We start from the raw sequence: 26,457 nt of genomic DNA on the forward strand, positions 1-26,457 counted from the left end.
TTTTTTTTTTTTTTTTTTTTAAATAGTACATTATATTCTTCAAAAATTACAATAAAAGCCAGATAAGCTGCATACAATACACAATGCAATGTCCGAGAGTACTTTATAACAAAGCACAACTTTCCAATTCCTTTTAAGGAATACAAGGCTGCTGCTGTAACTTCAGGTTTGAGCTAGTATCTGATTAAGTGTTTGTTTTAATGAAGTTAGCTCAACCTACATTGTCTTTGAATGGTATTGAATTGCATGATGAAACATTTTATAATAAATATATCCGTCAAATTTGGCAAAGTAAAAACAAAATTATTCAAAGAGGAAAGTCTTATTGGAATTCACATTTGGAAGACAAACTAAAAAAAAAAAAAAACATGGCTTTTACCTCCAGAAACTTTGTATTTTTAACAAAGCAAAATAAATTAAAATTGACACAATCTATCCAATACATTCTGTAATATATAGATATATAGATATTGATAGCTCCTGTTCTTTTTGTGGAATTGTTTCATTTTCCATCCCCCCATGGTCACTCATACTTTTACTCTAAGGATGTAACATGCATCTCTAATTTATGTGGTGAACTTTTTTCTTTTAATAAGGAATTTTTTCATTCATAAGAAAAAATCTTGGGTTCTCAACCCTCATCCCCTCTTTTTTTAGTGTGTGACCTAGGTCGCCCCTTTATTCTATTATTGTTGTGAAATGAATTTACACATTTTATAGTGTGATTAAGTGTGTAATTTTGTTTTCATCCCTCATTTAGGCCTACTTACTTTCTACATTTGTTTAATATTTATTTACTGGGCTATATCTCATTAGGAATCAGGAAACATGTTTGTGAAGGTTTATATAAGTTATTTATATGTGTAGCCTATGTCTACGCCTATGTTATTTGTGCGAATGCGCTCCCTCCGATTACGTGTCATGTCGTTAACTGTAATATATATAAAGTTAGCTACTGTGTCCCTTTTGTAAAAATGACGAAACGGCCACTTGCTACCGTGAAATAAATATATAGGCTATATTTTTTAAATCCACCACCTTTTATTAGCCATGAGTCGCTAAAAATACGTGTAACCGTGCTAAGTCTAGGCTAATATTTTTTTCTTGAAGATTAATAACGATAAGGACTCAAGTCTACAATGAATGTCCAAATAGCAGAAGGCAGGTACAAAACAAGCCAGGCATTAAAAGATGACTCAGAGTAACAGGCACCAGAGCCAGTTATCCAGGAGAATGTTTGCTCAGCTTGCAGCCGCGCCTTCAGCCGCCAGGCGGGCTGCACCTTTGGGTGCAGGTCAACCCTCTGCTCCTCCGTCTCCATCACTTCAGCACTGACCGAAGGCGACGATGCAGCGAGGCCCGATACACCTGCGCCACTTTTTACTGTGGTTGCTTTTTGCACAAGCCAATGCGGAGTTGCCCATGTGCAAAGAGGTGAGAAGATTCATATTGTTTTATTGTTAGCCATTTCGACATTAGAAATAATAACAACTACCCCCAAAAGCTAACATTATTCAGGTGTGAATTGTTTCCTATTACAATTGAATGTGCATATTAAGGTTTAATCAGGTAAATTGCTTATGGATGAGCTGTATGTGAAAATGTAATTTAAAGCCAGCAAAATATGCTACATGCAACATTTCTAAAAATGTTGAAATGGCTGACCTAAAGCCTCTTAAACAGCTTTAGCCATGAAATAGAATATAAATGAAAATATGTTCAACATTACATTAGTCACTTCACTTCTGCTTGCTTCAGTGTGTTATGGTTAATACACACATTGTTTTACTAGAATGTCCATATGTTACATCCACTGCCTGCTCTCCTCGCCCTTCTATATCTGTTTTCATTTGCATAACAGTATAGTTTGATAATACTCAAACCATTTCTTTTTTTATCACCATACTTTACTGCATATGGGTAGAATTAAGATATGAGAGCTGTAAGGAAAAAGTTAGCACAAGAGATCTGTAGTCTTGCAATTTGAGTCTATTGGGCTTATATGTGATGATGATTTGGGGAAGGAGGTGAGTTAGTTTCCATGCCAATCCATTGACCATGAGGCACAGCGGTCATCATGTCCCGTTGCCTTGGTTTCCTCATGTTTGTTTAAAGGAGACGATTAGGCTAGAGCACTTCCCCAATTTGATGCATTTTTATATCAGATCCTCCCACCCAAACATGTTCACGTGATACCCCAACCACAGCTAATGTAGCAACTCTAATCAAAAACACAGACCCAGAGGAGTGCTGCTGCTCTGTTCCTGTTAAATATTAATCCAACAAGGCTATGTGTGGGCTTGGGTTAGTGTGACTACTTGGGATATTACAGCCTGCTGTTGGCCAAGATAACACTGTGTCAGTATTCACGGCTTGTTTCAGAAGGTGTCAAATCTACAAGATAACTTTTAACGTTAAGTCACATCCCGAATGACACAGGGGGGATGGGTAGGACAATGTTTGTCAGTCAGCTCCAAAAACCGTCAAAGCACGACAGACAAATACTGCAAAAGCTTTGCACCTGAGCGCCTGCTGTCTCCAAAGTCCTGCGACAACACTGAGAATTACATGTTTACAAAAGGATTGGATGGATCAACATCTCTCCCCTCTTGGCTATAAGTAAATAAACCCTGAAGGGAGTTTTACTGGTGCAGAGTTGCAGCACATCCTTGATAAGTAAAACAGTTGAGATGGCCTCCTGGGCAAATATTAGCTGTGACTTTATTTGGAAAAGAGGTTTGCCTGGTTTTGGAAAAGAAATTCCAGAGGTGTAAAACAATCTTCTGAACTGGTTGTAATAACAGCTCCATTTGCTGTTCACATGCATGCTGACCTTGCACCTTTATGTATAAATTACATCTATTTGATGTATGTATGGTGTATAGTGTGTTTTCATCCAGCTGTGTGAAACTAACACCTGTGTTTTGTCCCTGCAGTCAGATTATCACTTTGAGTACACAGAGTGTGACGTACTCGGGTCACGATGGAGAGTGGCGGTTCCCAACAAAGCCGACACATGCACAGGCCTCCCAGATCCAGTCAAAGGCACTCAGTGCAGTGAGTGTCCTCTTATACCTCAATCTGTATTACAGCTTTATATATATATATTACATTGTTACCACACTCTTTTATCTGTTCCTTGTCATGTTGTTGACATCTCCATGATACATTTCCAATGTGGTCTCTTTCTTTCTCTTCCTCTTGCAGCCTTCTCCTGTAGTGAGGGGGAGTTCCTCAACATGCAGTCGCAGCAGTGCCAGAAGTGTGCTGTAGGCACCTACTCTCTTGGCACCGGTGAGGCCTTTGATGAGTGGGACAGCCTGCCGTCTGGTTTTGTCACCCATGGGTTGCCCACGAACGGCTGGGATGACCACACAGACTGCTCCAAGTTAGTATAAATTTTTTTGTTTTGATTTTGTTTATCAATCTAAGCTCTTACTATTTCAAGAAGCTCATCAAACTGTTTCTGCTGCTGATGTTTCTCCAGCTCAACCTGGACACCAAAGGGTGATTACATAGCCTCAAATACAGATGAGTGCACTGCAACACTGTCCTATGCTGTGAGCCTGAAGAAACCTGGAACTGTAGCCTTTGAATATTTCTACCCTGACAACAGCATTTACTTTGAGTTCTATGTAAGTATTTCAAAAACGACTGTTGATGTTGACAAAGACGTGTTTTTTTTTTTTTTTGGGGGGGATATTCGGTCACATCTGAATCTTTTTCCACTCTCCTTAGGTTCAGAATGACCAGTGTCAGTCTACAGACACAGAGAGCCGGTGGATGAAGATCTCTGAAAGCAACTTTAGCAAATACAGGGTTTGTCTGAGTATAGCATTAGAATTCAGATTAAAAGCTCTCATGTTTTCTCTTTTGTTCCTTTCTCATTTTCACATTCACTCTGTGCAGGCTGAGCTTAACAGTGGAAACAATGTGTTGTATTGGAGAACCACTGCGTATACTCTGCAGGGCAGTGCTGTCAAGCCCGTGCTGTTAAGGAACATTGCCATCTCAGGTAGATTATCGCCTGTAGTGTGTTGCGTACACAAAAACATTTGTTCACTCCTCAACTTTTTCCAGGTAATGATTACAAGTTGATTGATGGTTTTTATCCAGGGGTGGCCTACACATCAGAGTGTTTCCATTGTAAACCCGGCACCTACAGTGCAAAAGCAGGATCTGCCCACTGTACCCCCTGCCCTGCCGAAACCTACTCCAACAAGGGCGCCACCGTTTGCCATCAGTGCGAACAGGACAAATATTCAGGTATGAAAGGTTTGAACAGTTATATCATTGATCAGCATACTCTTATATATTCGTATTTACGTGTTGTCACACACACACACACACACACACACACATGCAAGGCGTTCTGCATGCAAATACTGCATTAAGTGTGTAAGGTTTGTCTTATCTCTGGATCTTAATGTGAGCTGTGTGTTTTCCCTCGTCCCCACCCACTGTTTCCCCCCCGTGGCTCGGTTACTATTTTTCCAGTGGCTGGTTCAGGGAGCTGCAAACCGAGACCTGCGTGTACAAACAGTGACTACTTCTACACCCACACTCCCTGTGACTCTGAGGGAAAGGTAATGTAGAAAAGGACATGACTGTGTGTGTGTTGAGGCAGAGCTTATGCTTGAGTAAAGGTAAACACAGAGAGAGAGATTTTACCTAGTAAATAGCTAGCAGCCATCTGGTGCAACTATTAGGTTTCTTTGAATATAAATTGCCTGGGCTGACTTTGTGCGCCACAGGCCATCTGGTGGCTTCTTTCATGTGTCCATGTCTGGCTTGCTGTGCGTCTCAGACTCAGCTCATGTACAAGTGGATCGAGCCTAAGATCTGCAGTGACACTGTTGAAGGAGCCGTGAAGCTGCCTGCATCAGGGGAGAAGCAGACCTGTCCTCCATGTAACCCGGGTTTCTTTGTCACCAACTCTTCCACCTGTGAACCCTGCGACGATGGTTTCTACTCAAACGGAACAGGTGCAGAATCAGTACACTCCTTATACTCAATCTGCTGTCCCTGTAAAAATCACCAAAACTGATTAGACGCCTTGACTGCAAAGTGATGTAAAAAAAAAAGTATATAAAACTGTGACAGTATATAAAACTGTTATAACTGTTTTTTAGTCCATGTGTTCCTTGACCTAATGACACATTATTTACTCACAGCCTGTACCAAGTGCCCTTCTGGCACGGAACCAGTGATGGGTCTCGAGTACAAATGGTGGAACACGATGCCGAGCAACATGAAGAGCTCCATCTTCCGACGAGAGTTCAGCGAGTCCGAACACAGCACGGGTAAGAAGGCAACACAGTGTAGAGGGAGAGGGCAGACATCACAGCAGTTGAATGATAATCATCACAGTCAGAAAAAAATACTCTAAAAGGCACAGAACAGAAGGGGAACAGAATGACTAAAACAGCCAGAGGTTAAAGCACAAATAGCACAACATCCAAAAAGCAATTATCTGGAAAAGAAAAATGTAAGATAAAGGAAAAGTACAGGATGTAATTCTTATAAAATAACCATCAAAACAGCCCCAGCATTTGACAAAATAATCTGCTAAAGTGCAAAGGTACAAAAGCTGGTATGGTTATTTTGTCTGCTACTATTTCCAGGGTCAAAGATTAATTTACAGGTTAAGACTATGCATTACTTATGTTATTAATTAATGCTTTGATCCTTATTTACAGTATACAGATGTTAGAAGAGTTATTTTAAAGACGCCGCATGTCCACCTCAATTATTGTTTGCATTGGTAGAAGGATAGTGTGAGTGTTAATGTGCTTTTTTTAATTGTATTTGCAATGACAGCATGGGAGGTGGCTGGAGAGTATGTCTACACCACCCCCGGGGATCAGGACACAGACTACCTGATGCTCATGCTCAATGTCCCTGGATACAGGTAAAATCAAACATTTCTGAAAGGAATTAAACATCTTAATATGTATACACTATAAATCCCAGTTGTAAACATTGAATGAAATGCCACTTGTTTCCACAGGCTGCCTCAGTCCATGGCCAAAGACAGTGAGAGGAGTGAACTTTCTCGCATCACCTTCGTCTTTGAAACCACGTGTACAGCTGACTGCAAATTTTACTTCTTGGCGGTGAGCAGAATTGCTCATATATATATATATAAGGTTGACATCAGTATGAATATATATATATATATATATATATATATATATATATATATATATATATATATATATATATATATATATATATATATATATATATATATATATATATATGAGCTGAGTGTATTTCTTTGCAGGGTTATAACCAGTGGAATAATAATGTGGTGGAGCAGTGGAAAGGCAGCAACAGGAAACAGTCATACTCCTACCTGATCCAGAGCAACAGCACCACCAGCTTCACCTGGACATTTCAGCGAACTGAGGAACTTAACATGGTGAGACTAAATCCCTTCATGTTATAGTTTATATATCTTAGAATGTGCACTTTGTGTCTGTGTTTAAAAATGTATATTTTATACATAAATATCGTTATACTCTTGTCTCTCTCAATGTTTCTTCTTTTCTACCTTGGTACCACACTTTGTAATTTCTGTTTTTAAAGTTGACTTACTTATAATCAGACATTGTAAAAACAACATGCTGAGAACTCTGGGTACATGTAAGAGGAAGCCTGACACATCCATTAGATTTTCAAGAGGACAAAAAAATGAAGCACAAAATTTAGCAATAAATACTGTGAATTTATTTACCAATTATGGCTGTAAACATTTTAAATGCTCACCGGAATTTGTTATGATAAACTGCTGTATCATGTTTGCTTTTGCTGGTTTGTGGAGTGTTTTGGGTTTTTTGCACTGACAGTGAGTCTGCCCCAGTTATTGCACTGAACTCTAAGGGGCAGTTTGTTTTTTGGCACAGTTTGGGTCCACTTTGAAAAAATTTGAATTACTTTTGCACATGGACTGCATGAGAACTGAGTTGAAAATAGGGATAGACTTTCTAAAAATGTCCTTTAAGCAGAACCAACAACTACATTGTGTGTAGAGCGACTCAGCTGGTGAATGACACCTTGTGATTCTTGTCCCTCAGGAGAGGAAATACAGTGCGGATGCTGCAAAGATCTTCTCCATCCACATCACCAATGTGATCGGAGGTGTGGCCTCCCAATGTCGCCGCTGTGCCCTGAGTTACGCTAAGGCTGGCTCAGCCTGTGTTCCCTGCCCACCGGGACACTACATGGTCAATGAGACAGGAGTGTGTAAGAGCTGCCCACCGAACACCTTCATCAGGGCCGATCAGCCTGTCGGAGAGGCTGCTTGTGTTCAGTGTGGACCAAACACACAGAGAAACAAGGTAATGGGATCAAAATCCTTTCCACTGAAAAGCTCTAAATACAAATTCCTGACTAAATATATTACCACATAAATGTATGCATGGCTATAGACACAAAGGTCTTGTCTTTGGGGTTCTTTCTGGGATTTGTGGGCCTTAACGACCTGAGAGGAGTATCATTTTCAACAAATACTCTCAAATTACACATTGTGGGGGCTTTTGAAGGCTGATTTTTGTATTTGTAGACTCTATCTTTATGTTCAACTGTTTTTAGTTATAATAAAAAAACTAAATTATTATTAAAATACAAATATTATTATTAAAGTATGTGTGTGTATATATATATATATTATTTGTTATTATTATAATTATTTATTTGAATAAAGAAAATGTAAAAAAAAATTTAATCAGAAATTTTTATAAACTTTTGTGGGAATTTGGACTCATGACCTCAGCATTTCTAAAATTCTGGCTATGTCCCTGAATGTATCTATATCTCTGCCTATATCTGTATAACACTCAATGCTTGTTTTATTACCAGCATTTGCTGGTCTGCTATTTACCTCTCACCAAATATACAGTATATTGAGCCACATCACATAGCTTTCACACATCTAATTCTAAACAAAACAAAAACACAGTTCCAAAAACACAAAAACCAAATCAACTTAAGATTCACTGATAAGACGCCCTCTACTGTAACAGCAGGCAGAATTAGGTGTTTGCATGCCTCTATATTCCAGCTGATATCAGCATTTCCCAGTTGTCTTATTTGGGTTTACCACAGCTGGAACATGATATTATTCCACCCACTGTAAACAGCACGTTTATGTACCTCTCCATCCTCCAGGCCCACACAGCTTGTCTCAGTGACTGTGCGTTGGACGTTCAGACGAAAGGAGGCGCGCTGTTACACTATGACTTTTCTCCTCTGTCCAACGTCACCGGCTTCCACAGCAGCCCCCGCTTCACCAGTAAAGGCCTGAGATATTTCAATCACTTTAATTTGGGAGTGTGTGGGAAAGAGGTGAGAAGCTGTGATCCTGATGACTTTGTATTTTTTGTCAAATTTAGTTTGACGTTGCATTTAAACCTGCTGTGTTTCTCTTACAGGGCAGAGTACCTGCTGCCTGTGTGGACAATGTGACAGAGAGCAGGAGAGAGGTCAAAGGTTACATCTGTCAGTCCACTGTGGTTCCCTCTGATATCAGGAGTCAGAGCATGGTGGCCACCCAACCCTTCATCATTGGTGACTCACTCATCGGTATGGACTGAATGCTGCAGACATCTATTGCTGTAAATGAGAGGATATGTTTGTATGCTTTTCCAATACCAAATTTATTCATTTATGGAAAATGTGTGTTAAAAACGTCCTGATATTAATAAGGGAAACACATATTACCATTTATGTTATATATTGTTTCGTCTGTATTCTCACTGTGAGCCTTTTGCACGCTGACATTAGCATTTAGCTCAAAGCACCATTATACCACAGTACAGCCTCACAGAGCCATTAGTGTGGCTGTAGACTTGTAGTTTTATGACTGTGTAGTTTCATACCCTATAGTGTAGTTTTACCTCCTCAGGCATATAAAATTTTTTTTGATTTGAATATAAGTCTAAACAAGGGAAAATAGCTCTTGGATTAAATGGCTCACATCTCAGACAATATGCAGCCTGTGACGGAAGGTTGAAATATACGTTGCTCTTTGTGGTTGATAGCAAAAAAAGTTGGAACTGCTGGTTTACATTTTGTGCATGCCATATATCAGATAAAAATGTACAATTTGTATTAATTGTTATATATTATATCATCTTATTCTGAAGGTGTGACCACTGACACGACCCTGGATAGCATCTCATCTCCAAAATGGCTGTTTCCCTCTGCTTCTGGCCTACCAGATGTCATCTTCTATTACAAGTAAGTAAAATAACCACTCCATTTTGATGCTTTCTAATACATATTTTTAATTGTAAATATTTGATGCTGGAAGTTTGATAATTTGTTAATCCAAAACAGTCTAAGTCAGTTGAAACTTTTATGTTGGTCATGTTTGTGATGTTTCCAGGTCCAGCGAGACGACTCAGGCTTGTAAACAAGGCAGATCAGCCACCGTCAGACTGAGATGCAATCCCACAGTGACTGCTGAAGACCACATCACACTGCCAAGGTATCCTTCACTGTGACCAAGCTCAACGTTTGACCACACAGGACTCCTTGGAGATCTTTTTCATCACACAAAATTGTGATCTCTTATCTGTGTTTTCCTCCACAGTAACTGTTCAGAGGGGACGTGTGATGGTTGTACTTTCCACTTTCTGTGGCAGAGCCAGCATGCATGTCCGCTCTGCACCAAAAACCACTACAGAGAGATTGTCAGTGCTTGCATCCAGGGAATACAGGTAGTGCTGCACAGGCACGGACGTATTGACAAAAAAGGTTTTACCTCCTCTAACCCACAAATCCATCACAGGTCGATCACAAACTTGTGTTGTGTTGTTATATGATCATTTAGCCCCAGATAGGGGCATCTTGCATTTCACTTAAGGTACTGTAAGTGTGATATGGACACTGTGAAACACTAATAGTTTGTCATTTTAAGAAATATATTTAAATGAGAAGACTGATACCACTATTATGTCTGTCCATTAAATATAAGGGTACAGCTATAAGCCGGTTAGCTTTTTTTAGCATTAAGACTGGACTGGACTCTATCAAGGGTAACAAAATCTGCCTACCAACAACTCTAAAGCTCATTATTCCTGTAAGGAAAATACTGTAAATATTAGTATTCAAGTAGTGATCTCATATGTGACCAAGGCAAATCTAACTGTGTGTGTGTGTGTGTGTGTGTGTGTGTGTGTGTGTGTGTGTGTGTGTGTGTGTGTGTGTGTGTGTGTGTGTGTGTGTGTGTGTGCATGTGCACGTGCGTGCGCACGTGTGTTTCAGAGAACCACGTATGTATGGCAGCTGCCATTGCAGTGTTACGGTGGAGAGTCACTACCAGCACAAAAAGTCAGTGCATGTGTGACTCTGGATTTCTGGCTCAAGTTCGGTGTTTCCACAGGAACAATCGCTGCTGTGCTGCTCATCAGTATCAGCTGCTATTTCTGGAAGAAAACACGCAAGTGAGACTTGCTTCACATTTCCTTTGATGTTTGTTAAAGCACTAATATGTCATACTAGTAAATAAGTTTAATTTATAGTATGAAAACTCCAAAGATGAGATGTTATTTTTTATCATTCTCTGTCTGCAGGTTGCAGTATAAGTACACCAAGCTGATGATGAGCTCTGAGGGTAGAGAGTGTGAGCTGCCCACTGCAGACAGCTGTGCAATAATGGAGGGAGAGGACGCCGAGGACGACCTCATGGACCTCACCAAGAAATCCTTCTTCACCAAAATAAAGTCCTTCTCACGAGAGGTAAGTAACAACTCCATTAACACACATTGAGCTACGTACGGTATAAGGCAACTTCTCATGCTTTATTTTATTATCAATGTGTTTTCAGAGGACATCAGATGGATTTGACTCAGTTCCACTTAAATCATCTTCACGCCGTCAAAGAGAGGAGGACTCCGATGACGCTTAATTCAGAAGGTTGAACAGAACCTTCTACCAGAGTGCAGAGGATCTGTTAAACTTTAGATAATAAGCTCCAACAGAAGGAGTCACAGATTACAGAGATGGGCTGTTGAATGCATTTTATTTATTAAAAAAAGATATTTACTTACTGCAGGAGTTTTACAATAATGTAAAGAGAAACAATTTTATTTAGTATTGTTTGTCATATGTTAGGTTGCCAAACTTAATACTGCAATAGAAAGTCTTCATATTGGGGATATTCTGTATTTTTCAAAGCCCAATGGTGTGTTTCAAAATTATATAAGAGCCAAACTGCGGATAAAGTTACAATTGTAGTAGATGTGTTCTCACACATCTGTGTACATTTTACATAACTGTGAGTGTATATTTCATTTTCTTCTGTTCTTTGTTATTAGGCTATTCTGTTTTTTATTAGACCAGCCATCAAGTCTTATGTTATTTGACAATATGTGATTTATATTTTCTACAGCTTTTGATAACCTTTTCTGCTGCACCTAAGGATATGATCTTGCTTTCTTGTAAAGTAAAGACATTTTCTACAATAAAAAACAACCTCAAATGTATTGGGAACCCTTCAGGTGCTCTTCATAAAATCATATTGCAGAGCATGAGGTAATTACATCTCTTTACATTACGTATATTATACAATGCTTTTATGTTACTACTTCTTATGTTTAAAAATGCATTTTCATGTGGGCTTTAATTAATAAAATAACTCTTTATACAAAAAGTATTTTTATGACAGTGTATTAAGGCCAAAGGAAAACAAATAGTATACAGAGTCAGGGGAGAGGGGTAATATTCTGAGATTAAAGTCGTAAATATATGAGAAAAAAAACTTGGATATTCTCTGAAATTAAAGTGATAAATTTATGAGAGAGAAAAACTCACAAAATTTACAAGAAAAAAAAAGTCGGGAACATTTTTCAAGGAACCACATCGCTTCAGGATTACCATGCTGTTGCTTGCATGTATTATGCCTGCAATGGATGACCTAATCAAATTACTCGTGATTTTATCCCAGAATCATCTATCATACGAATCTAGACTTTGAAGAGACAATGCCGTGAAATGTGCTCCAACCAGTTTGGGCTGTTTTCAGTCTTTTTGCTAATTGCTTGCAGGTACATTGACCCAGCAGGCAGCTGGCTGTTGCGTCAGTTTGTGGAGGTTCTCAACCATCCGTTTTCCTAAAAAAAACTCATATTAGAAATCTTCACAGTTGATTTCTCGACCCCCCAAAAAAAATAATTAGTGAATTTAGTGATGAAATAGCAGACGGAAATTGTAATAAAAGCTTCCAGTGTTGGACACAATGGTAACGTAAAGGTATACTCCCTATTGTGGCATAAAGGGATAACAACTCGTTCTATTATGTTATTATTATCCTAAAGGATTCTATTGGAAAAGATGAAAATCCTATAGGACTCTTTGACTAGTCCTCACAAATGGATCTGAATAATCATTCCACCCCTGACTATCGTTTTATAACTCCACAATTTTGACTATCTTTTTCATGAGGTGTCTTATTACTTAATTTAGTTTGGTTTCTGTTCTCATCTCGTACATGGAGGGGTCGATGGATGTGTTAAAAGAAGGGTCTCGTCTCGGCTGTCCCAAGTTGTTTTCTCTCGCGAGATTTTGCGACGTGTTGCAAGCGGGGTGAAATCTCGGGAGCTGTCTGAAAGCAAGCGGAGAGAGGAACAAATAGCGTGAAGATTTTAAAACCTGCATTCAGCAGACAGTGATTGTGCAAAATTTCGCAAGAAGGCAGCACCGTAACTTTCGATTATTTAAAGTTATCTAACGACGAGAAACGTTTAATTTGCTTCTCTTTTCGTAACTTGGGGAAAGTTTAACTGCACGCCTCGGAGGACCCACCTCAGAGCAGAAAGTCAAGTCGGTGGTCGGCAGTTCGTTCTGCAGGAATGTCGCAGAAAGAGAGACCCAAGTTTTATCGGCATGAGGTCAACAAGACGATATGGGAAGTCCCGGAGCGCTACCAAAACCTGTCCCCGGTTGGCTCTGGCGCCTACGGATCCGTGTGGTAAATGACTTTATATGTCCGTTTGTGTAGTCTAACGTTAGTCACCTAACTTAACCTCCATTCATTTAGACGAGGCCTGTGCTGCAGATGCTAAAGTTAGGTTAGCTCGTCTTGATTGTTGGCTAGCAAGGTGGAGCCACGATGTGCCTTTCAACAGAAAACCTGTTTACTTTCTATCTATGCCGTGCTATCCACTTGTAAAACTTGTAACGTTATTTAATCTGTTTAACTGCATATACACACAAGCAACACAACAGGAATCTGCTCACTAACAATAACGTTCAACTGTTGAAAAGTACCGGAGTCTAATCTGATCAGTGGACAATCGCAGAACTGAGTAATCAATAAGTATTTCTAATTAACATACTGGAGCTGCATATCCTGTTTCCAGAGGCTAGTTTAATGACATTTGGTTTGGAAAAATATATTTAATTTACGTTATTAGTCCCACCAACAGGTGCTGTAATCCGAGTAAGTAAAGATGAGGCAAACAGATAACGTTATTTTTGGGTGTTGCTAATGTGTGTTGGATCTTGAGAACACCTAACGTTATTACTAATGTTTTGACTCCCTACCTTCATATGGATGATATTGGTGTTTTATTGATATAACGTTACATATTTAGTATACTCCGATATTGTCTCAGAGTAAACATTACTAGTAGTGTTGACAAAGTGGCCACATTTTTATTTTATTTTCACTCATCTAGAGTAGTTTATTAAATTCAGATTTGCGCTGAAACTATGGTCGATTTATTAGTCGATGAACAAAAACAAAAATCACAAATGTTTGATCATTGATTAATTGTCATTTAGCAACAACAACAAAAACCTGGTTTCAGGATGTGTTGCTTTTCTGTTTTATATAACTGAACATTTTAGTTTAAGTTTTTCTGGTATATTATAGATTAAATGTTAATTCTGTTAATTGTAAAAACAAAAGAACAGGTTGATCTATAATTTAAATTAATTGTTAGTTGCAGCCCTAGCCCGGACTGTTGTGTGACTTTAACTGTAAAACATCCATTAAGACCAGGAAACTTTCCTGGTCATACAAATCACAAATATAGGTAGGTAGATAGGTAGTCTCATCAAAATATCAATTATGATAATTTCAATATATTTATAGCTGTAATGAAAACATCTTGATAACTACTAAAAAATATTACTGAAAGCTGCATATAAGATATATGTAGCTCTCAGTAAATAATTTTATTAATGAAATTTGCAGCACAGAATCATTTGCATTTACAGTGGAGATGGGATCTTGCCACTTGATTTCTTTCAGAAGACCTTGCTGGTGAGGTGGATTTCCCTATTGCAAAAGTGTAAGCTTTCATTGGATAGTTCCTTTGCATTGGTCTGGTGATTAAATAGGTTATGCTGCTGATACTATCTAGGACTTAACATTGTCAGCGGTACACTTGATTTAGTTGGCAGATGTTTGTTTTGCAAATGGAAGTGGACAGCTGTGCTGTTGCTGGGCAATAGGATAATCTGTTGCTGGTCAGATTACTGTCTGCTCCCCAGTGCATTGACTGATTGTTCCCCCCCACCAAACAGTACACTGGTTTATATTGTTAGTGTTTACATGTTAGTTTACTGTGACTTTCTGACCAGTTTATTTTTACTGGAACTGCAACAGCTTTAATGTTATGGCAAATACCGGAAAACTGTACAGTATATATAAAATACTACTAATAATAACAATAACCGTTAGTTCGCCCAATCAGAAAGTGTCTAGTACATCAGCATTATTTATAAATAGACTGCATGTTTAGTGCTTTTATTCAAAGCGCTTACCAGTTTGTCTCTAATTCACACACACACGCGCAGTCACAGAGAACCGCTAACCCTGTGATTAATATACAACCTGCTTTATCTACTGAGCCACAATATTATTCACATTTAGTTATCAAAGTAGAAAAAGTTGGAATACCATCAAAGCAGTCAATGTCCGTGCAGCTTTTATTCAAATATAATTTCTGACACATTTTGGCCAGAGGCCTTAAAGCCCTTTTTTCTATTTAATAAATAACTGATTTATATCTTTGAGGTTGAGCACCCAGTGTCTCTCTCTGAAAATGCATATTTGTTTTTTTTTATTATCCATATTTATAATTTGGTTGTTGTGGAATTGCTCTTCCTATAGATGCTTTTTGTGTACATGTGTATCCCCATTTTCAATAAGACTCCCAAAAAGACATTGGTATTGGTTGATATGGTATGGATGGGAAATATTGGATATTTCAGCATTCACGAAGTGTGACGTTCATGGTTCATGCATTCCTGGTCACACTGGTTTCTGATTCCCAGCAGTAGTCACCAGTGGCTGTCCTCTGGCTGCGACTGGTTAGTTGAGCTGAGCAGGAGGAATTGTTGGGTTTGGCTTAGAGACAGTCAGCCTTTAGAGAGCAGGACAGACTGCAGGCAGGGCTATTCCCAATCTGCTGAGAGATGACATTTTCTGCTGATGTTGCCCTTTTCTGCAGCCTTCAGCAGCTCTTACTGCACCCAATTTGGTTTTGAGAGTAAACTCAGACCGTTCTGAACCAAAACAGTTTTTCCTCCTCTGCCTAAAAGTGACAAGCTTGCTTTTCATTTCAAGTTAATTTCTAGTTCAAAGTGTTTGATTTTCATCACATATAGGTTTTATTCTTTAACCTGCTCATGCTGACAAAACATTGTATTAAAACTTGTAAGTAGGGTTACAGTGATAAGTGTATTATTAATGTGCTTAAATGTTTGCCCACTTTTTTTTCAACAGTTCTGCATATGATGTGAAGACTGGTTTGAAGATAGCTGTGAAGAAGCTCTCTCGGCCATTTCAGTCCATCATCCATGCCAAGAGAACATATAGAGAGATGCGGTTGCTGAAGCACATGAAACATGAAAATGTGAGTCCACTTGTTTCTCTTCCCTTTTTGTTCTGTCTGATGATGAACAGTCATAGAAAAACAATGTTGTTTGTGTTTGCCTATGCAATGCCTCACAATTTCTTTGCTTATTATGTTGCCTATTCACTTATAATTATGGTTTAGTTGCTGCCTATTGTTCTTTGGGTTGTTCACTCCACAATGGTTTTCATATTTGTTTGCAGGTGATTGGCCTCCTAGATGTCTTCAGCCCTGCTACTAGTCTGAAGGAATTCACTGATGTGTAAGTTGAATGTTTTTGTTTAGAATAATAACCTTCATCCCAAGTTCACCTCAGCAACAACACACTGCAGCATTTAGTTTCACAGCAGCAGACAATCCTAGCTGTGGCTGGGAAACACCTGGAGGCAGGCCAACTGACTAAACACACTGGAACATTTCTTCTTAGACTGTCAACTCTGTTAGTTATTCACTTGCAGGCTGCTGCTAGAGTTGTTTCACCACCCAGCTTCCTTCCCTTTGTTTCCAGCTTTGTGAAACATAACCTGCTTTGCTGGCAAACAGGTATTTATTGTTTGATGAAGTTAAAAGTCATATGAAAAAAGGGAAGTGGACAGCTAGACGGTGACTCAATCCTCAGACGAGTGTGCTGCCTCTCGTGTCATGTGTGCAATATCTCTTTCTCTCCTCTGCACACTGAGTGACTTGTACTGTATCAAGATTAAATTGTGACAGATTTCAGTCGACACTCAACATAAGAATGTGTCTCAACTTGGAGTCTGATTTTTCTTCATGCTAATTATTGATTTCATACTTTCTACATTTCTGTATGGAAATTATTCCTCAAGATTTGACTCATCCTAAATATTTTTGAGCAGTTTAGGAGTGGGCAGTGCAACTCCCAGGGACTCATTTCATGTCTGAGGACTTGGTCAACAGCATTGGCAGTAGTATTTCTATTACCTAACATGCATGCCATTTTGTGTGGGAGGAAACCCACTCAAATACTGGGAGAATATGTCAACTCCCAAGACCAGAGCCCAAGAACTTGGAGACGGTGCTCCCTGATTTTTAACTGTGGGTTACTGCTAAACAGAAAATGCTTCACATTTGAGCTTTGTCATAAGTTAACCTTTTTCTGAGTAGTTTAGCATATGGAAATCAACTAAATTCACTTGTGAAGTTATTTGTGTCTCATAATTCCTACATTGGGCCCTGTGTAAATGTGGTCAGGGATGTGCTTGAAATGCAGGGTTTCCACACTCATTAATATATGGCATTTGCTGTGAGAAATAGCACATCTGCTCTTTCTATTAAAGGTTATTGTTTTATTTTATTTTTCCTGACCACCAGAGATGATGTAGATGTGTGTGATTAAAATGTATTATAGGTATAATACAGTATCTCTGGCAGTCGTCTAGTACTTTACGTTCTAAAAGCCCACCTCTACTGCTGTATAAAACACTGCAGGAAACCCTGCTTGCATGCTACACTGCATATTCTGTCTTAACACCTCCCTGACTGCTCAGAATGGGTTTTGTCAGGTGCATTAATGCCTGTATTGAGAGCTGTCCACTGTCCGACCACCCAAGATGAATTTTTAATGCAAAATCTGAAAAAGGCATTCAGTTGACAGCTGGGTCTGATACAGTATGCTAAAGCGTAGTGTAAAGTTTATTTGTATAGCACCTTTCACAGATAAAAATCGCAAAGTGCTTCACAATAAAATGTAACACAATGCAACAAATTAAAATACAGGAAAATTGAAATACAAATAGAAGGCAAGGCAACTTTATTTGTATAGCACATTTCAGCAACATGGCAATTCAAAGTGCTTTACATTAAAGAGCAGTTAAAATGATGAAAAAAAAAAACGCCTGCTTGAATAGCAGAGTCTTCAATCGATTTTTAAAAGATTTAACAGAATTCACATGTCCCCAAATAGCCTCTCTCCCAAGCAATGTGTCTACATGATGTCATGAAAATACTGTAGTAAAGATTAATATCTTTGTGAATATTTTTTTAAAGGGGAACTTCCATTGAAGTTTGTTTACAGGTTGTGGGGAGTACTACTGCATATTTGAAAAAAGTAGTTTGAAGCCTTTTGTGCCTCCAGAGGGAGGGGAAAGTCTTATAAATTGCCTAAAGTGATGTCACTTGTGTCGGTTGAGGCTGTAGACTACAAGTTTGATAATGAATAATAATCTAGTAGTAGTAATTACAGTTGTAACAATCCCAAATGTTGCTGTACAATTAATTGTCTCAGAAATAATTGCGATTAACAATATAATTGTCTCTTTCAGTCAAATTTAAAAAAAAAAAATTGTTTATTTATTACTTTAGCAAACAAGGATATATACTTTGGGTTATATCCCTGTCATGTGACCCAGATAATATAATAACACAAGTACACAGCCTATGAAGTAAACTACGCCTCTTTATTATCATTTTTGTTGCTATGAACGTATTTAGGGTCAAGTGTCAACAACTAAAAATTGAAATAACATAAACAAAATCAACAAATACCAGTCATACCCCCTTAAGACCATAGCTAATGATAACAATTAATTGCGGTTAAACAAAAAATCTGGGATAATATAAAAGAAAATTGACAATTATGTAATAATTGTTACAGGCCTAGTAGTAATACAAGATCTCACATGTAGATTGTGTGTGAGACTGGGTTCCTTAGAGTAAGGAAGAATAGAGACAAATAGGGGGGAAGAGTATAGGTGGGTGGTATGGAGCTAGAAGGGCATTCAAAGAGCCATAAGCCATGCCCTATCTTACACCATTAATGAAATTGAAACATAATTTGTATATCCGCCCCATGAGTCAGATCTGCTCCAAAACTTAATGGGTTAATCCTTGACCTGTGCTACACCCTTCCACCAAGTTTCATGAAAATCGGGCCAGTAGTTTTTCTGTAATCCTGCTGACAAACAAACAAAGCGACCCGAAAACATAACCTCCTTATTACACAGCTTTGCTGAATACTCCGTTCTGACTGGTCAAATACGGCATTCTCCGGTCTGTTATTTTTGTATAGCAGACCACTGCTATGAATAACAGACTGTTGCTATGGACGCAGTACTGATCATAGATTCTGGAGGACCATGTTTAAATTAATAAAATCATGTTTTAATCAATATTTTGTCAAATTATTGATTTTCTTTAGTAACTCCCCATGTAATAAGTGAAATCATTTAGATTGATCGGGTCTTTATCCCTTCAGGCTGATTCAAGTCCTGCATCACCTTGTCAGGCTTCTAATTCTTAATGATGACCGGCTCGCTCTACATTATCCCTTACGAGGCAGGGTAATAAATGCTGAGTCACAGCCTGTCAGAAGAAAATATGGTAAAATAAGAATTGTTCTAAATGCAGTATGGTATGCAGGAAAAAATTCCAGATATGCAGGTGCAGTAAGTATGGTTCATTAAAAGAGAGATTCAGACACTGCGTCACTACGCTGTGGTAAGGCTCCTCAGAGCTCCTGTTCCTATAGGAGAGAGGAAGACAGAGGTCACTATTTAAATCCCTTTTTTTTTTTTTTTTTTTTCCAAGGCGGGTGAACTTTGGACAGTGTCCGTGTGTGCTGCTTAGAATAAATTCAAGCGTAACCGTGTGCTATTTTAAGGCCTCTCTCTGCGCTGTGTGAGAATAGAAGAGTATTCATGAAGTGGGTATTTGTTGAGCGGCAGACTGATGAAGCAGCACATGGCTCTGTGTACTTTGCCTGTAGCATCCTGCTCTCGCCACAAGTGCTGTTTGGACATTTTAAACAGCTCTGGCCTTTGATTTGAATTATCCACTGATGCAGTCCCAATATGCCTATTTATTCGGGTGTGTTGTTAAATGAGGTTTCATTTGTGAAAGTCTTGGCCTTCAGTGCCTTTGTATGGGAAGTTAGACTGAAAAGAAGTAGCAGCAGAACTGGTTTAAGCTACACATGAGAAAACATTGACATGTCTTCTGATATTTGTGTCTATTTTAAACTTTTATGATTGACAGGTATCTTGTGACTCACTTAATGGGGGCAGATCTCAACAACATAGTGAAATGTCAGAAACTCACAGATGACCATGTGCAGTTCCTCATATACCAGATCCTCAGAGGATTAAAGGTGAGGTTTTAGAGAAATAGCTTGACTTTTTGGAAAATCTTTTTGTTTTCTTGCCAAGAGCCAGATGAAAAGATTGATCAATGTTCTCATCTAACTCTCAGCAAGAAAGCGAATGAGCTTATTTTCCCAAATGTTAGCACAATCAGTGATTACATTGTACTGCACTGCCTATGACATTACTGTATATGTACTGTAGTGGTAAATCAATACATCTTTAAACTCATATTGTAATTTAATTTACATGTCCTCCTCCATTTCTCAACAGTATATCCACTCAGCAGACATCATTCACAGAGTAAGTGCCATGTTGGTTTTTTATTTTTTAAAATAGATGTTTATTGCCATTTGCACAGGTACAGGGCCATACAGGTACATTGTAAGTTTTGTGCATTGCTCTTAGAGTCAACTCTACAAAAAAGAAGAAAATATAAAGCTATATATAATATAAAGTAGAAGAACAATATAAAAGAGAAAACTGCTGGAAGATAAATAAATGTATAATTGCAAAAGTGCACCGGAAACATACTGTATAAAAACTAATGAAGACTTGTGAATATACACGTACATATTCTTTTGTTTTTTGTCTGACAAATGTCACAGTGTCTTTGGCCCCGATTGTAAAAAGAGAAGTGTGTAAAGTGTGTCAGGGTTTATGACATCTTCCACTTGGCAGAGTTGGGCCTGTGCCTTGTGCAAACACTGAAGGGAAGTCAAAAACAGGACCTTTACTTTTACATGGTGTTCATGATGTAATGCTTCCATTTTAAGTTCAACAACAAAAGGACAGATTTGTTTTTAATCATGAAAAGTAGTAATCAAGATTTCAGATGTACTGTCTAACCAAAATGATGTTCATCATTCAGGATCTGAAACCTAGTAACCTGGCAGTAAATGAAGACTGTGAACTTAAGGTCAGTGAACTGCTGCTCTCATTTAAAACGTTTGTTTATCCCGAGTCCACAAATGTGAAGATTTTACAAACAACTCTTTTTTTGCACTTCCATTGCTTCCAGATTTTGGACTTTGGTTTGGCGCGGCACACTGATGATGAGATGACGGGCTATGTGGCCACCCGCTGGTACCGCGCACCAGAGATAATGCTGAACTGGATGCATTACAACATGACAGGTAGATGACAAAAGATCTTCCCCAGTGACTTTTTGCACCTATACACAATGATAGAAGAGTTGCTTGATGCGTGAAACTTAATGTGTGTGTGCTGCTTTTCTGTGTTTCAGTGGATATTTGGTCAGTGGGCTGTATAATGGCAGAACTCCTCACTGGAAAAACTCTATTTCCTGGAACCGACCGTATCCTTTTCATTTGAGAGTATGTTTAGAGCTTGCATAGCTGGAGAAGACTCTAACACACCATTTGCATAACAAATCAAACAAGTTAAACGTGCTTTGACATAAAAAACATAATGAATCAGTACTTGATTTATGATGTTTTTTGCCAGAACAGTGACAGAAACTATCAGCAATGCTTCTTCTTTTCAGTGTCCTTTTGATAATAAAAAAAAAACCTGCTTGTCTCTTCCAACATGACGCTGCCTGAGGTGTTATTAATATTTCAAACGTAACACAGATAGTAGCTGTTTCCACACTTCCCCTCTGGCTTGACACATGCCCTTTGCTGTAATGTTTCCATTGCCGTGCTTCAACTCTTTTTACACAGTCAGTATGCGTCATTGGATCGGGTCCACTTTCTGCATGCCCCACTGCCAGTCTTAGTATGGGCCTATCAATCTGCGCTGTCAGTGCTTAATATTTTGTTTATTTTTCTCTGCCCCTGCCAGCGTCTTCAGACTAACGGCTGAGCTTGTAAGTTAAGTGTACAACAGGGCTGTCCACTGCCTCCACTTTTGTTGTGTTGTAGCTGTCTGCAGGTTACAATTCACAACGTTCTCTCCTCTGTGCAGACTTACATGTGGGCTTTTTCTTTTGCCGCATCTCGTGTGAAATACAAAGTAAATATAGTGACATATAATATCTCAGATAAGTAACCTACGTTTCACAAGGAAGATGAAAGCTAACCGGTCAGATTACACATTCTCCCTTGTCCATCATCTGGTCTTCCTTTACCGTGTGCCGGTAGACATTGATCAGTTGAAGCTAATCTTGCTGCTCGTCGGAACACCAGGGGCCGAACTCTTGATGAAAATATCTTCAGAGTCTGTGAGTTCACAAAGATATGCAAGATTTTTCTCTAACCAGTTTTCTGCTCCAAACTTGCCACACTGTTGTGCAATAACTCGGTAATCTGCTACCAAACTGACAGCATGTTTTCCAGCATTCAGCTTTGTGGGTTCGAAACTTGCTTTCTGCCTCTTTAACTGGGTGAATTAAGTTTGTTTGTCATGATGTGATTATGAAACAGGTGATTGAGCTCTGGCTTTCACTGATTGACTATATGCAAAGTGTTGTGTTGTTTTTTTTTTTTTTTTTCTCACATTTTGCTTCAAAGCTTGAAGCTTGCTTTTCAACATAACATTGTAGCTTATCTAGAATTTATCCGCACAGTGTTGGATTGAGAAGCAAGCAGCTTCTTAACCTACTCTGCTCTGTCGCTATACTCCCCTTGACACAAGCTTCATAGATATAAACCAGCTTCAGCAGATAATGCGTCTAACAGGAACGCCCCCAGCATCTCTCATAAGCAGGATGCCCAGCCATGAGGTGAGCAGGATCCACAGTTACTTACTTTAGACCAGACAGTAGAACGAGGCGGGAGGACCATCGGATCTGCTGGAACTCTTTCTTTGCATTCAAAGCAACACAGTTCTTGGCTTAGTATCCTATATCTATCCTGAGTGTTACCCCAAAATGGTTCCATTCTAACATTTATGGATTAATAATAGCAGTAATATTTGATGCCAAGATTGAACTATATAAATCTTGTATTTAAATTGAATTATCTTAAGAGATAGGGCAATGAAGGTGGCCACACTAATGAGAGCATCACTCTGACTCTACTCTGGTCAAGTTGGGTGTAAGGAGCAGCACAACCTCTAGGGGACACTACCAGGGATTTAGGGTTTTAGTTTTCCAGTTTAATCCTAATTGTGTGTTGTCTGACCTGCTTGCTGCATGATATTGTAACAATGATTGCCAGAAGTGGCTCTGAACTTGTGTGATAAAGGCATTTTTGTGCTTGTCATTTCACTCTGGATAGTATTAAAATGTCTCTTCAGAATTAAACATGCACAATCTGTTTAATAGTTGCGGTTACTGTTGGTGATGCAGTCGTTATAGCATATTTCTTTGTGAAAGATGATTTGTTCTGTGGTTTTCTTTCTGTTTTTGGTTGCACATATCCTGAAACTTAGTATCTTGCTTCTCTCAACATGTTTCTGTGTAATTTACATGTTATTTTTCATTCCAAATGATAGAATAATTGTCCGTCTGCAACCTAAACTTTTCTGTTACACTGCAAGGTTTATTATCAGGGAAATTTACAACCGGTAGAATAAGAGAGAGGAGACCAGAACAGCAGGGTCTTTTCTTTCTACAGGACATTTGGGGCTCATTATTAAAAAGAAAAAAAATCTTTTAATTTATGTAGATTTGTTATTGAAAAATTCAAGAGAATTTTAAAATCATCATGAAAATTGGATATTAAAAATAATATTGGCACATTTTGTTTAACCATTAAAACCGGACAAAGAGAGCCACACCACCATGTTTTTCCTCGACGTCTTGAGTTGGGCAACACATTAGGGCTGTCGATCACGTTTACCACAGGTTACACATTCCATACCTATAAACAGCAGTTGTGTATGTGATTTTTGACTGCTTGCATCTCACTTCAGGCGGTCAAAAACTTGTTGCTAACAGACAATTGGAGCTAAAAACTCTCACTAATATTGTTTAATAAAACCTGTTTTTGTTTATGTCGCTGTGCTTTCTGCCATAAGCGGTCAGTAAAAGGGGACTATTCCTCGCCAAAGGAGGACGTTGTTTACTGTAACCTGCACTAATCAGTGTTGTCAAGCACGAGGAAACACGTCAACCTTTTGGATGCGTGGGGTCATAAAAATGGGTGAAAAATCTTCAGTAAAAAATAAACATTGAGCCTTAAGTACTGCATAGGCTTAAGCTTTACAACCAATCTACTCTTTATAGTGTATAAATACCTTCATGTGATACAGTGTAGTCACGTCTGTAGATAGAAATGTAATCAGTGAACAGTAATAATGTGATGCAGGGTGCTACATTGAAAGGAATCCGTAGCATGGAAATGCGTGAGCATTATGAAACAGGCTGAATGTTGCCGACATGTTGCTGCTAGTAGGAGCTGACGTTTGATTTACTGTATTCCAGGCCAGGAACTACATCAGCTCCTTGCCACACATGCCCAAGAGGAACTTTGCTGATGTGTTCATTGGTGCCAACCCACTAGGTAATACAATACATCTGCTGTATTGTGTTGTAGTGTCAGCCCTTCTAACTGCGATTCATAATTTGTTTTTAAAATAAATTGTTTTGGCTATTTTGTGTGAGTAATATGACATTTCTTTAATGGATCATAGACTGTTTAAGATTTGGCTCTGTTTACATGTTTTTTAAGCTGTGGACCTTCTGGAGAAAATGCTGGTTCTGGACACAGACAAGCGGATAACCGCAGCGGAGGCTCTGGCTCACCCCTACTTCGCTCAGTACCACGACCCAGATGACGAGCCTGAGGCTGAGCTGTATGACCAGAGCTTTGAGAGCCGCGAGCTGGAGATTGAAGAGTGGAAACGTATGTCATTATTCTACACAAAGAAAAAATCTTTACAAATATATTCATGTCTGTTATATAGAAGAAAAAGAAAATAAAGAGATATGCCATACTGACAGTATAGGAATCCAGATATGTATTTGAAAATTTTCTCATTTCTTGCAGGATTAACCTACGAAGAGTTGTGTAGTTTTGAGCCACCTATTTTCGATGAGGACGACATGGAGTAACGAGACCCGCTACCCACATTAAGTCCAGCCTCCGACAATTTGTAACAACCTTGAACGTGTGCATTAGTGTTAAACAAACTGTCAGACACACTTGTATGAGAGTGCATACCAGCCTTTGTCTTTTTTTTAACAGAGAAAACATTGTCCACAATTAGCTCTTGCGAGGAAATCATTACCAGCGCCGGGAAAGGAAGAGCTTGACCAGTTATCATTATTCTTATTTATGAACCACTAATGTTGTTGGTCTTTTGCTGGGAAATGTCACTTCTTGCCAGTAGCTGAAATCATTTTATATTCAGATATTTTTAAATTTAGACTTTGATGACTCGTCACTGTGACACGGAGATGCTGAAACACCTGGACCTATAGCTGTGCTATTTTGTGTTTTAAAATTTTCTTTTGAGTAACTTATGAATAAGCTTCTGTGTCCTATCAATTGAAAAATGAATATGCTAGGCTACCACTCGCCCTGCCAAGCTCTCACATATAGCACTGGGTCACATGTATTTGTAAAGTGATTCAGTTATAATTGCTCCCACATTTAAAAAGAGATAACTCTGAAGAGTTTCATATCAGTGACAGAAGTAGATATAATGTTTTTAGGTATTTGACAATTTGGGAATGTGCGTGTTCTGTGTAGTCACTGACCTTCAGTGCTCATCAACTGAATTTCACACATTTTAATGTTTATTTTGATAGTTTAGATGCTCTGTGAGACTCTTATACATGTTTTGGCTACACAGGAAAATCTGAGCCTTTGCTGTTTAAGGACAATGCTATTCAATATGGCACCTAAGTAAGAAAAAAATATTCATGGGTACATGCTCTACTCAAAACTATGTAAATATCTGTGCATTATTTTTTAAATCTCTGACTTATTGTGCTTATTTTATAAAGCAATCAATATTAGTATGTACATCAGTTAAAGACTTTGTGTGTGTTTGCGAGAGTGTGTTGTTGGTTTACAGGAATTGTAAGTGTCATGCTAAATCCTCTAATAGAAATACTGCTTAAATGTGTAAAAGAGGGATTTCAGATGTATTTATACTTTGTGGAGGTGGTATTTATAAACAAATCGAAAGATCCCTTAAACTATTTTTAGTCCAGCAGATTAACTACTATCTTCTGTCCTTTGTTTAACAAAATAAAGACTTATTTTTAAGAGACCTATGTTTTTCTTTTTCATTTATTTCCTATTTCCCATACTTACATACATAACTTTTTATCATTCATCCCAATTCTGCGATTTAACTTGATAATTAATACATTAATTGATGTGGATGGTTTGTCCAAGAGGACAATCACCTGCACATTTATTTAGCATTTTGAAAATTCATTCTTACTTAAGGAATATTTTGACTTCCTCTTAAGCACCTACGATGATGACTAGGGCTGTATCTGTCCTGTTCTTGAGGAAAAACACAGATAAACAGAAAACCACAACATAAAATTGAAAAACCTTAGATTTGGCCATTCACTCACAAACATGAAAAAGCACTTGGTCTTAAGTGCATGGTGAATTATTGGT

The 26,457-nt window shown here is 38.5% G+C and overlaps 2 protein-coding genes across 5 annotated transcripts; both read left to right on the forward strand.

Annotated features, from left to right (window-relative positions):
- Nucleotides 1-1,016: 1,016 nt before the first annotated feature.
- elapor1 (endosome-lysosome associated apoptosis and autophagy regulator 1) lies at nt 1,017-11,569 on the forward strand. 3 transcript variants are annotated; one of them, XM_028583290.1, is made up of 22 exons: nt 1,017-1,434; nt 2,937-3,057; nt 3,208-3,388; nt 3,488-3,635; nt 3,739-3,819; nt 3,910-4,015; nt 4,117-4,266; nt 4,498-4,586; nt 4,808-4,985; nt 5,175-5,303; nt 5,821-5,911; nt 6,011-6,116; nt 6,287-6,424; nt 7,080-7,343; nt 8,173-8,349; nt 8,436-8,586; nt 9,150-9,243; nt 9,392-9,493; nt 9,599-9,725; nt 10,273-10,451; nt 10,581-10,746; nt 10,835-11,569. In XM_028583290.1, the coding sequence occupies exons 1-22, from the start codon at nt 1,348-1,350 to the stop codon at nt 10,913-10,915; spliced, it is 2,946 nt and encodes a 981-aa protein (XP_028439091.1). In that variant the 5' UTR covers nt 1,017-1,347; the 3' UTR covers nt 10,916-11,569. The 3 variants fall into 3 exon arrangements, with proteins under 3 accessions (XP_028439091.1, XP_028439093.1, XP_028439092.1); XM_028583292.1 differs by lacking the exon at nt 10,835-11,569 and having other exon boundaries at nt 10,273-10,280; nt 10,391-10,451; nt 10,581-10,684; XM_028583291.1 differs by lacking the exon at nt 10,835-11,569 and having other exon boundaries at nt 10,391-10,451; nt 10,581-10,684.
- Nucleotides 11,570-12,555: 986 nt separating this feature from the next.
- Nucleotides 12,556-26,095, forward strand: mapk14a (mitogen-activated protein kinase 14a). Of its 2 annotated transcripts, none has more exons than XM_028584055.1 (12): nt 12,556-12,976; nt 15,743-15,872; nt 16,076-16,134; nt 19,866-19,977; nt 20,243-20,272; nt 20,841-20,888; nt 20,991-21,105; nt 21,216-21,287; nt 22,075-22,154; nt 24,300-24,378; nt 24,547-24,720; nt 24,865-26,095. In XM_028584055.1, the coding sequence occupies exons 1-12, from the start codon at nt 12,858-12,860 to the stop codon at nt 24,927-24,929; spliced, it is 1,083 nt and encodes a 360-aa protein (XP_028439856.1). In that variant the 5' UTR covers nt 12,556-12,857; the 3' UTR covers nt 24,930-26,095. The 2 variants fall into 2 exon arrangements, with proteins under 2 accessions (XP_028439856.1, XP_028439855.1); XM_028584054.1 differs by lacking the exon at nt 22,075-22,154 and adding an exon at nt 22,576-22,655.
- Nucleotides 26,096-26,457: the final 362 nt, after the last annotated feature.

This window comes from Perca flavescens, chromosome 7, assembly GCF_004354835.1.
Source record: "Perca flavescens isolate YP-PL-M2 chromosome 7, PFLA_1.0, whole genome shotgun sequence".
Lineage (NCBI taxonomy): Eukaryota > Metazoa > Chordata > Actinopteri > Perciformes > Percidae > Perca > Perca flavescens.

Coding starts and splice junctions, on each gene's coding strand:
- mapk14a (XM_028584055.1), top strand. CDS start 12,858: ATGTCGCAGAAAGAGAGACCCAAGTTTTATCGGCATGAGGTCAACAAG. Junction 16,135..19,865: donor CTGAAGGAATTCACTGATGT/GTAAGTTGAATG, acceptor TATGATTGACAG/GTATCTTGTGACTCACTTAA. Junction 22,155..24,299: donor TGAAAATATCTTCAGAGTCT/GTGAGTTCACAA, acceptor ACTGTATTCCAG/GCCAGGAACTACATCAGCTC.
- elapor1 (XM_028583290.1), top strand. CDS start 1,348: ATGCAGCGAGGCCCGATACACCTGCGCCACTTTTTACTGTGGTTGCTT. Junction 7,344..8,172: donor CAAACACACAGAGAAACAAG/GTAATGGGATCA, acceptor TCCATCCTCCAG/GCCCACACAGCTTGTCTCAG. Junction 8,350..8,435: donor TGGGAGTGTGTGGGAAAGAG/GTGAGAAGCTGT, acceptor TTTCTCTTACAG/GGCAGAGTACCTGCTGCCTG.